Source organism: Arachis ipaensis, chromosome B5 (genome assembly GCF_059453495.1).
Source record: "Arachis ipaensis isolate K30076 ecotype BB chromosome B5, ASM5945349v1, whole genome shotgun sequence".
Taxonomy (NCBI): Eukaryota; Viridiplantae; Streptophyta; class Magnoliopsida; order Fabales; family Fabaceae; genus Arachis; species Arachis ipaensis.
Window position 1 is genome coordinate 10,771,499 of NC_142440.1, and position 12,088 is coordinate 10,783,586.

General features: G+C 38.0%; 2 protein-coding genes across 3 annotated transcripts; both read left to right on the top strand.

Moving 5' to 3' along the window:
- The first annotated feature begins 1,860 nt into the window (after window positions 1-1,860).
- On the top strand, window positions 1,861-4,310 carry LOC148563362 (uncharacterized). Its single transcript, XM_088486767.1, has 5 exons — window positions 1,861-2,010; window positions 2,163-2,754; window positions 3,038-3,477; window positions 3,749-3,838; window positions 3,921-4,310. The coding sequence occupies exons 1-5, from the start codon at window positions 1,993-1,995 to the stop codon at window positions 4,308-4,310; spliced, it is 1,530 nt and encodes a 509-aa protein (XP_088342893.1). The 5' UTR covers window positions 1,861-1,992.
- Window positions 4,311-7,756: 3,446 nt separating this feature from the next.
- LOC107642863 (Leucine-rich repeat (LRR) family protein) lies at window positions 7,757-11,665 on the top strand. 2 transcript variants are annotated; one of them, XM_016346359.3, is made up of 3 exons: window positions 7,946-9,409; window positions 10,860-11,082; window positions 11,404-11,665. In XM_016346359.3, the coding sequence occupies exons 1-2, from the start codon at window positions 8,318-8,320 to the stop codon at window positions 11,076-11,078; spliced, it is 1,311 nt and encodes a 436-aa protein (XP_016201845.1). In that variant the 5' UTR covers window positions 7,946-8,317; the 3' UTR covers window positions 11,079-11,082; window positions 11,404-11,665. The 2 variants fall into 2 exon arrangements, with proteins under 2 accessions (XP_016201843.1, XP_016201845.1); XM_016346357.3 differs by having other exon boundaries at window positions 7,757-9,409; window positions 10,860-11,665.
- The last annotated feature ends 423 nt before the right edge of the window (window positions 11,666-12,088 follow it).

Sequence of the window (12,088 nt, forward strand, 5' to 3'; positions counted from 1 at the left end):
TCATTACAGAAGGTAAGAATCAGTAGCATTGCTTAGTGAGTTGATTGTGTAGTTCAATTGTTATGAAAGTATGAACTGTTGTACGTGCATGGTGATAGTAATGGTATAAACTGTATGTGCGTTGTAACAGTAAATTTGATTCAATGCTAGGGCAAAGAAAAGTTCTTGGATGATTTCTGTTTCTATTTTTTTTGTAGGAGATTGATGTATGAGTGTATAGTTAGTTGAGCGTTGATTTCTGTTTTTTTTCTCCAGATGGTAGATGTGTTTGTGGTGCCTGTTTTCTACCATGGAGGAAGTTTTGTCAGAAAAAGTAATGGTTCCCTTGTTTATGAAAATGGAAAGGTAGAGAAATTTCCAGAAATGGACCTGGATTATGTGAATTTTGGGGACTTGATCACACTTTTTAAAGGCTTGGGGTACCAGTCGTATAGGGCAGTTTATTGGTATGATCCAATGAGTGATGACATTGAGTCGGGGCTACACAGTTTGACAGGGGATGCAGGGATCAATGCCATGCGAGAGAACATAATGAAGAATACAAAGAAGAATGAGTTTTACCTGTACTTTGACCACCCTATTGATAAGCCTGATATTGTGGAGGATGCTGGAAAAAAAGGAAAGAGTCCAGTGTTAGGAGAGATTCAGAGTTCATCTTCAGATGATGGGTATGAGAGTACGGAGGATGAGCCCTACAAACCTCCACCACCCGGACATGAAACTGACAGTGATGATGGTGATAATAGCAATGAGGACAGAGCACGCAAGAGGAAGAGAGTTAGTAAGGGAAAGGAGAAAATTGTGTCTCCAAGAAAGCCATCTGCAAAGAAGCCATGTGCCAAGAAGCCAGATGCAAAGAAGACAGGTGTGAACATGAGTAGGAGAAGTTGGTTAAAGAAGGGACAGAGTAGTGGAAAGGGGACATCTGAGGTGAATAGAAGGCATCAGGCCAGGAGTGAACCCAATAAACAGCAGCATGCTAAATCTGGGCCCAATGATCATGAGGCTGATTTTGGGCCCAATGAAGAACAGCCCAACACAGATCCAAGTGTGAGGTTCTATGTCAGTACAGTCCAAGATGATGATGATGAGGATCCTATATATGATTACCATTCTGAGGAGTTACACACTCCTAACTCATCAGATGATGAGTCCAGTAGGCACAAGTTTCCTGAATTTGATGATGATTATGCTTTTGGAGAGGGGAGGTTTGAGTTAGGGACAAGGTTTGCAACCATAGAGAGATTTAAAGAAGTTGTGAAAGACTCTTTTATTGCTGAGGGTAGAGAGCTTAGGTGGATTAAGAATGATAGGGAGAGAGTTAGGGTGGGATGCAAGGATGATGACTGCCCGTGGTTAGTTCATTTGTCTTACAACAGATCACTGCAATGCTATCAGGTGAAGACTTACAAAAACGATCACACATGTGCAAGGGACCTAGGAAGTAACGCTGTTGATCAACATTGGATTAGTAAGAAGGTGGAGAAGAGAATGAGTTCACATCCTCACATGAGAACAAATGAAGCTGTTGACTTTCTGAGAGAGGAGTTCTCGCTCACTGCACATCCAAAGATGGTCTACAGAGCAGTTAAGGAGGCAAGGGAGAAGATAATGGGCAATGAGAGGGAGCAGTACAATAATGTGAGGGATTACTTGTTTGAGATTCTAAGAAGCAACCCTGGCTCCAGGGCAGAGCTGTGTGTAACTCCAATTCCTCAAGCCCCTCCTGTGTTTGATAAGCTGTATATAGGGTTAGAGGCATGCAAGCAGGGGTTCAAGAGTGGATGCAGACCTCTAATCCACCTTGATGGTTGCTTCCTGAAAACATACTATGGTGGACAACTCTTAACTGCAGTGGCACAAGATGCGAATAATCAATTTTATGTTGTTTCTTATGGAGTTGCAAGGTCTGAAACCAAAGAGTCGTGGAAATGGTTTCTTACTCTACTTCAGGAGGATCTGGGGGATGTTCAGACTCATGGTTGGAATTTCATGTCCGACCAACAGAAGGTAATATTCACAACTTGATAATGGTTGAATTTTTTACTGGTGAATTCTATTATAGTTAGATATTCATTCACTGTTATGCTTAGTTTAATAATACAATTGTTCACAATTGACTAGTTATGTTTAATGGAGAAACCATTGTGTACTGCTGATAGGGTTTGCTGCCTGCTTTGAAAGAAGTTATGCCAAATGCACATCACCGAAACTGTGTGATGCACATTTGGAAAAACTTCATAAACCGATTTAATGATTTGTATATTCGGGAGGTGGTTTGGGATTGTGCTAGGTGCACCACCATACCCGAATTCAAGGAACAGATGGAGAAACTGAAAGGCATTAATCAAGGGGCATGGGAATATCTCTCCAAGTTTGAGCCAGCAACTTGGGTCAAGGCGTATTTCTCCCACGGGCCAAAAGTGGACAACCTCACAAATAACATGTGTGAGGTGTTCAACTCAAAGATAGTCAGCTATAGAAGCAAGCCTATACTCACCATGTGTGAAGAAATTAGGTGCTATCTGATGCGGAGAATGGTTAAGCATAAAGAGCTACTAAGTGATTATACTGGGAAGCTGGCACCAGTTCAGCAGAAGAGGATGGAGCGTCTAATAAGGCCTAGCAATAAATGGCGTGCAGACTGGACAGGTGATGATGCACGCAAGCGTTTCGAAGTTACTCGTAAAGCTACAAAGGTTGACGTTGATCTCATAAGGCAGACTTGCTCCTGCAACAAATGGCAGCTAACTGGTAAGTTCTAAGTTACTCAAACGCGTTACCTTAATCTGATTCAAGAATTAGTTATATTGTTTTCAATCTTTTCATTGCTGGCTGAATGATGTTTTAGTATGTTGATTTTGTTGTTTTTAACTTGCTAACTGAATGATATTTTAATATATTGTGTTCAATATTTTAAGTTGATGGCTGATTCTTGTTTTATTACTGCTGCACTCAATATTTTAAGTTGCTGGCTGATTGTTATTTTATTACTGGTGCACTCAATTCTGGTTGATGATTTTGTCTTCTGTGTTAGGCATGCCATGTATCCATGCCATAGCAGCAATAAGGAAGAGGCATGATCATCCAGAGGATTATGTGCATCCATGGTTATGCATGGAGTCAATACACAAGACATATGCTCATTGTATTCAGCCTGTGCCAAGTGAGGAGTTCTGGACAAGGACTGAATACACAAGGCCGGATCCTCCAATCATAAAGAGGCCAATTGGCAGGCCAAAAGTGCATAATAGACAAAAGGATCCAGCTGAGCCAATGATGCAACAAGGAGATAAGTTGAAGAGGTCATTCAAAGTGACTTGTAGTAAGTGTGGTTCAACGGGACATAACTACAAGACATGCAAGGGCGCTCCATCTAATCCCAATTGGAAACCTAAGGCAAAGAAGCCCAAGAAAGGTTCCACATCTCAGTCACTTGCAGTCATCCCATTGTCACAGTCAGCCCCAAATGATAGTGTAAGTAATTTGCTTTAGGAGTAATCTGTTTGATTTCTTAACTATGCTAGGAGTATATGTGTTTACTTCAATGTTTGAGTGTATGTGATTTCTTAACTATGCTAGGAGTATATTATCTGTCTAGGAGTGTATGTGTTTGATTACTTTAATATTTGATTTCTTTAGGAGTGTATGTGTTTATTTCAATGTTTGATTTCTTTAGGAGTGTATGTGATTTCTTAACTATGCTAGGAGTATATTATCTGTTTGCATTGTTATCTATTATGATCAGGATGCTCCATCTACTCAAGATGCTCCACCTACTCATGATGCTCCATCTGGTCATGATCATGACAAAGCTACTCAGCAATCCACACCTACTGTAACTTACTAACTATTCAATTGATTAATTAATGTCTACTATGTCTAATTGGTTTGACTAATTACAATGCTTTTCAACCCAGCTCTCAACACAGGGGTCAAGTGGTGTCATCCCAGGTCCTTCCAACCCTGTGGCAGCAACACAAGCAGCAGTCCAAGTCAGGCCAGGACCAGCAACCAGGAGGACACCTTTTCGACCTCCACTCCAAGTACCATCCACAGCGGCCCAAAAAGGTCAAGCAACTCCACCGAAGATGAGGCCCAAGCAGAAGATATTCAGGCCACCAGCTCCGCTATGCCCCAGTCCACAACCACCTCAAAGTCAACCAAACGCCGCTAACCCACAACAACCTCAAGTCCCACCAGGAACAAGTGCAGCAGCTACCCAGGAGACATTAGCGGCAGCAGGCACGGCCACAAGCAGATTATTCAAATTTATCCCTAATCCACCTACCATTGTGCCAAAGAAGTGAAGAACTGTCTAGATTATAGTTATGCTCATTTTGGAGTTTAGGTTTCTACTTATTTCTGAACAGTTTGGCTTATGCCTTGTATTTTGAGTTTGAGGCTTACTTTTGACATCTTAAGCTTCAACAAACTACTCATTTTTTGAGACTTGTTCATTTTGGAAATATTTAGTACACAATGGCTATGAGGCTTGTTCATCTTGAGACTTGTTTATTTTGGAAAAATTTATGAAAACTGTTTAGCAATATAACATCATCTCTCTAAATTATGTATGCAACTACAGCTTTTAATTCCTCAATGTTTCCATGTTTATTTACATACTCAAAACATAAGTTCAACATACTGATATTATAACTCCAGTTTCATTTAGATTACAGAACTCATAACTTGCCAAAATGGCATATTTCAATACATAACATGAACCTACAACATACCATTCTCTATCATGATTGTTATAGTTCATCTCTCAAGCAATAACTACATAAAAGGCAACAACAACAGCAAATATCATTACACAAATACACAAGGCTAATGGGTTTTTCTTCTTCTCCAAAGCAATAATCTTCTCCTCCAAAACAACCATTCTATGATCCAACTCATCTTCCTTTTCCTCTTCTTCTTCTACAACTTCAACATGTTTCCCATCGACATGTCTGCTCTCACATATGCACCAATTGCTTCCTATTCTGGCAAGATGCTCATCGACCCAAACAAAAAATTTGCAATGAGGTTCAGTTCCCTGTCAAAATTACCAAAATCATCTACTGTCAGCATCCATCTCAGATCAAACCAAAGGCAGAATTTTTAAATTTACCTTATAGAATGGACAACCCAAGAAGATTCTGTTAGGGTTGCTCCTGGTCCTCGACCTGTACATAATTGCATAAACTCCACAAAAGCACCTAGGGGCGACGGCGTCGTTTGGCTGGTCAGCATGAACACCACATGGAATTGAGCTTGAAACGGATTTTTCTTCTCTTACTCCACTAACACTTCTTCTTGAGGTTGATGATGCCCCCTTCGTCGCCATTACCAAAATCTGAACAAGTCTTCTCCTCAACACCTGCTGCCACCATGAAGGAACGACCCATACGAATTTTAATATTAGGGCAGGCTTCAGAACGGCGTCGTATTGTGTTAGAGGGACTAATGTGTCCCGTTTTCAAAACATCCAACTCACTTACTTGCCACGTGGGCACGCCGATGAGCCATGTCAGCATAGGGGGAGCCAGCTCAGCGTTTTCCATCCGCCCTGAGGGTGGCTCATGGACGGAGGGACTCATCGGTCTTATTTTAAGGAACGTCAGGGATTTAAATGTATTTTCCAATGCTCAGGGACGAAAATGTCTACGGGTTAAAAGGTCAGGGACTAAATTGTCCTTTTCTCTAAATTTTAATAAGTTATTGTATCTATTGTTTTAGTGGTTGTTAGCTTTAGTTAGTGATAGCCTCTTCTTTTTAATTTTTTTTATTGAGATTTTATTTGATGGCATGGATAAGAATTAGTCAGTCTCAAATTGTGTTATTTTCACCAATTTAATTGATAGACAATACAAATATAAGAACATTAGAAAGTTTGTAAATGAGATAAGCAAAAACAGTTTAAAGTTTAACAAGATCATCTTCACAACGCTAATAAATGAATATTATAAAAATAGAGACATAGAATTTATATTGAAGATCAAAGAGAGAATAATTAAAAAAAGATTAATTTTGATGAGGTAACTTTTACTACGATCAAATCAAAATTTTACAAAAAAAGAAAAGAAGAGGTAAAGAACTAAGAATAGCAACCAATTTAATAGCAGGTACAATATTTTATTGAAATTTATGGTTACTTGTCTTACTTTATGGTTTATTATAAATTTATGTGTCTATTTTTATAATTAATTAAAAATTTAAGTGTCATTAAAATTTTTTTTGATGAGTTTATCTGTGCTACTTTTTGGAAACGTATCGTTGACAGGACAAGGCGTTTTGTTTTTTGGAATATTTTTTTGATACATAATTAATTAATGTCATACGTAAATAATACTCGTTAACTCTAAACGAAAAATTTAATAAAGAAGTCAAAAAATTTGAAGGAGTTAGTGTGTGTTTAGATTACAGCTAGTTTATAAACAGAGGTTTGTATAAAAATAATTTTATAGAATTAATTTTGATAAAAAATAAGTTAGTATTAACGTGATTTATGTTTGGTAATTCTTATTAAAAATGGATTATAGTAAACTAAATATTGTTTGGATTACATTATTTAAAATCACTTTTAGATAAAAAATTACAGAAAATGATATGAATTTAAATAATTATTTGATGTTATCTTATAATTTTATTTTAAATATTTAAATAAATTTCAATATTTTTTTAGTACTTTTAATATTCTTTAGTACTCTAATAGAATTAATAGAATCATAATATAAAGTAAAATAAATATTCTATACAAAAAAGAAATAACAATAAACATAATAATATATATAAGAGAGTATTAGAAAAAAATATTATAAAAAAAAATAAACATATAAATAATGAAAGACATAATTGGTACATAGAACATAAAGTTTAATCCAACGTAAAAAAGTGAACGAAAAAACTAAAATTTTTAACTTTTAGTAAACATGGATTAAAGACAGAACGTTTACAGTATAAAAATGTTACCAAACATAAGAATGAAGCGTTTAAGAAATTCAAACGAACTACTATCTTCTCCAACACCAATCTAAACACATCCTTAATAGTGAAAGGCAGCATCATTTTTCACTCGAAGTAGGACGAAGTGTTTATATTGAGCAATGATTATGAACTAAGTGAGGTTTTACTTTTAAGAAAAATTATAATTTTATCTATTTTTTATATTTTTATTTTATATATGATTATTTTATATTTTATGTTATATGAATTTGTAGCAATTAATCCTCTTAATTATTTTTCTAACGTTTAAATGATTAAAACTTTAAATATATACATTATTTATTTAAAATATTAAAATAATAAAAAAATTAAAAGTTGATTTTATTTGAAAATAAAAAGATAATTGTAATGATGACTATTTTCAATTATTTTTTTTAAGTTAAATATTTTTTAGTTATACATAATTAATTATTAAATTTTATTATAAATATAAGTAATTTAAAAGAAAAAAATAAATATTTGGTTTGTTTGTTTGTATTTGTAGGACAAAAATTAAGACAAGTTATTTAAATTCTTATAGTTAAGAATCCGAGCGAAGTTTTACTCTTTTTCTTAAATTATTGGGTGTATTTTGGCGAGTGCCGTGGTTGATTTTCAGCATCTCTTGATCCCATCACGCCCCACCTTTGCAGTCCACATTCCACGTACACTAACAAACAGAAACTGAAGCGTGGCATTTAAGTAATATCGTTCATGCAGAGTGGCAATAACGTAGCCAGCCCGATATTTACAAAACGGGTGACGTGTCATATATGAGATGTCTGATTCACGCTTTAGCTCATCCTACACCCTTCTCGAAAACAAACACACAAATACTCAATCTCAGCCATCCATTACTACCACGTCATGGATCCTCCACTCTCCCAATCTAACGGCCGTGATAGGTCGCCCAACAAGGAGAACCACGCGGTCGAGCCCACCCTTTGAACCCTAGAGCTGACCCGGACCTCTAGCCCGAGAGGTTTATCCCGATTGGCCACCCCTCCCACTACACACAACACGCCAGAGAGAGAAAGAGAAAGAGAGAGAGAGAGAGAGAGAGAGAGCGCGAGCGCAGTGCATAAACCATCGCGTTTTTCTGTTTGTTTCCTCAAGAAAACTCCCAAATATTTGAATTCCCACACTAAAAACAAAATTAGGGTTTCCAATCCCTTCACTGAGCCACAGATAACCGTTGTGAATTCGAGTCCCTAAAAAATTAGGGTTTCCTTCTGAATTCGCTCCAACCTCAAATTAGCTCTTCCCGCAGCATCGTGGAGAAAACACACGTATAGATTCCTGGTGTAACAGTTGTATATATAAGGATTGTGAGTGGTCGTATTTGATGGATGAGATCTGGGAGAGGGCCGTGGAGACGGCTCTTGACGGAGAGACAGACCACGCCTCCGCTAGGTCTTTAACCCTAGACGGCGCCGTCAAGTGCGTTCAGGGACGGTTACCGCCACCGAGTCTTCTGGAGAGGTTCCAGAACCTTCAGCACCTGTCAATAGCTAACATAGGCGTTTCGTCGCTGGAGCAGTTTCCGCGGCTCCTGAATCTGCAGAAACTAATCCTCTCCGACAACAGAATCGCCGGCGGGCTTGAATTTCTGGTACAGGCTGGCCTCGACTCCCTTCGCGACCTCGATCTGTCTAACAACCGGATTCAGTACATTGAGGATCTAGCTCCTCTCGCGCAGCTGAAGCTCGTTTCGCTGGATCTGTACGAGTGCCCCGTCACGCGCGTCAAGGATTATCGATCTAGGGTTTTCGGGCTCATAAAATCGCTTAAGTACTTGGATAAGATGGATGCGGAGGAGAACGAGAGGCCTGAATCGGATGATGAAGAAGAGGAGGATGAAGAGGAGGAGGATGATCCTGGGAGTGGGGAAATTGACGGTGAGGATCGTCCCTTTGTGACTAGCAACGGGCACAGCGAGGGTGCTGATGGGGTTGTGGATGTTGACGATGACGAGGAGAGTGAGGCTGACGAGGAAGAGGCTGAGACGTCGAGAAGGGAGAACGGTGGGTCGACTCGCCAGGCGAATGGGTTCAGGGTTGAGCCTGTTGTGGGGGATGATGTGGAGGAAGATGATGAAGAGGATAATGAGTCCGGAGAGGAGATAGATGAGGATGATGGGGACGATGATGATGTTGTTGAGGTGCATGAGATTGAAGACAGCGATGATGAAGATGGGGTTGAGTATGATGAAGATGATGACGATGACGATGATGATGAGGATGAGGAAGAGGAGGAAGTTGACAATGATGAAGGAGAGTTTGCAGAGCCAGAGAGTACTGGGAGGTTGGAGAGCACCGAAGGGGAGATTGACGGGCATGAACAGGGGGAGGAAGATGGGGATGAAGATGACAATGGAGAGACTGGGGAAGATGAGATGGGCGTGGAATATGATGGAGAGTATGAAGATGATGATGAAGTGAGATGCCCTTCCACTTCAGTGTTTTTATGTTCTTATGGTTCATGCTTTTAATTTATTGATTGCTTCTTTATATATTTGTGTGTTAAAACATTTGCGCCACTATTTTTTCTATCGTCTTCTGATGATTTTCATCTGGCTAACGTCTTTTGTTCATGTTGTCAGATTGTTGAAGCGGATGCCGTAGTCATGGTTGTGTTTGCGTTTGATATTTGTGAAATTATGTTAATTGATAGTTGTTAAATAGATATGGTATCTGCCTGCTTCTTGTAATTTTGTTGCATTCCATGATTGTTGAAGTTGCATGGTGTCATATGTTGATTTATTTTGTCTTGATGTTCATCCCTACTTATCTTTGGAGCATGAGAGTGGTTTTAAGTGGTACTGAGTTCTAATCTTAGCGTTGTACTATTCTAAATCCTTTGTTCTTAACTGATTTGCTTAATGCTATATCAGGCCTATTTTCTGTTGGTGTATTATTCCGTTATTGGTGTTATTTCTGTGGGGATAACTATCGCAAGTTTATCCTTCTAATATTAATTTGTTTTCAGCGCCTGATCGAAACCTGCATAAGTCCAAATCTAAATTTATCATTATAAAGGTTTTCCTGCATAATTTCCTCTTCTAACTGTTTTAAAATTTTTATTCCAAGGGTTTTCAGCATAATTTCTTTTGACCAAAGCTTTTCTGCTTAACTTTTACCTCTGGAAAAGAGCTTTTGCTTCAGAATTTATGTCTCTAATTATTTTCTTGCATGATTCACCTCTGATGCTTTTCTTGTGTAATTTATATTTATTTATATACTTATATTTAATATGTAGTGTAATTTTAATTTCTCCAATGACTTTCCAACTAATACTTTTGTGGATTTATATTCACCTGGGTTAGTATCGGTGACTAAGTTTGGCACTATAAGGTTTTTCACTTGTTATTAGAATGTCTTTTAATTGGCTAGATGAAAAGACGTGTAGAAATTGAGGGCAAAATCATTGTCACAGTTTTGGGAAATTATTGTATGTGTATTATTTTCAGTACTTATTGTACTGTAACTCATTGTCACAGTTTGCTTATGACTTCAAATTGGCTAGGGTTTTTCACTTTTCTTTGCATTTTTTAATTCTGTTTAGTAATATTCTTGCTATTAGGATTCCTTTTTTTTTAACGACTTAATGATGAGTCATCGTTAATTTTGTGATGCTTGAAATTAGGATTACTCATTTATTCTTCTTTATTAGGTGACTGATAATCATTTCTTGATATTATGTTGCTGTGATTATTTACACTTTTTGAGTGATGTTTTGTTTAATCTTGGTACGAATGCAGAAATGCTTTGCATCATATTAATATTTATATTTTTTGAAGATCAATGTGAATTATATTTGTTATTTTCGATTGAATTGTATCGGCAACTTCTTAACACGGTATGTAATGATTTTCTCTTGAATCACAGGAAGAGGACTATGGCGCTGGGTATTTTGTTCAGCCAGTCGGACAGGCTGAAGCTGTCAATGCTGGGGATGGGTCAGTGAATGGAGGTAACGATGATGGTGAGGAGGAGGAGGAAGTTGATGATGATGATGATGCTCAGGTATTGCCTTCCAATTCACACCTCAAGAGGAAGCGTGATGATGAAGATGATGATGATGATGAGGACGATGATGAACAATGATGCGGTAATATATACTAAAGTCATCTAAGACGCATGATTGACGCCACCCCATTGATGTAGCACATGTTCATCCGTCGTGTTTTTAATGTTATTTCGGATTATTGGCATGGGATCCTCACCTTAGACAGAATTATGGTTGATCTTTTAGGGATTTAGCTGTGTTGGACGGGAAAATATTAGGGAATAGAATTGTGTGATGGTTGCCAATGTGTTAAGTTCAAAAATTGGTTAGATCGTTTTCCCGCTTTACTTTGGATATAGTCGTTGCTCTCATATTCAAATGGCAGTTATGAAGAGGTGTTTACCGCCAATGTTCTCCATGCAGGTGCTGCCTTGTATAGGAAACTGGATGCCTTTGGAGGGAACTTCATAAGATGGGTTGGGATTTATTTTTCAAATTTTGTTTTTGGTGGTTTCTCTCGTAAAACCCCATGTCATCGGTGTCCTTTTGGTGAGAGAGCAAGAAAACTTGGGAAACATATGTAGATAGGTTTCTAATGTCTATTTAAGAAGGGAAAAAAATTATCAAAAAATGATCGTATCAATGAAAGTGGGTGCATGATGTAGTGACGTGGCTCGATGATAAATTATTGTGTTTGTTACGTGGAGTTATTTCACCACCCAATCCGATCTTATTATTTATCGAGCTTGATGACAACAAAGGGTGAACGATGGTTCTTTTATTTTTGGTCGTCGATGCTTGGTCCTTTGGTAGTAGTCAATAGCCAAGCATGTGACAATGGGCCCCTCAATCTAGGTATGCAATCCTTTTTTATCCCACCAACTCCACACATTGACGAAATTTTATGTTTACTTTTTACAATTGTCTGAGTACTGTCATTCTCCATTATATAATACAGGTCACTTTTGCAGCTTGCCACGTGGCGTTGAATTGAGTATTTGATCTTCAATTGGACGGCAGATCCGCATTGATATTTATGCATAGACGTCGGTTATTGAATTTTCCCCAATTGTTGGAACCGAACCGATTAAAGAGGGAATCATTCAGC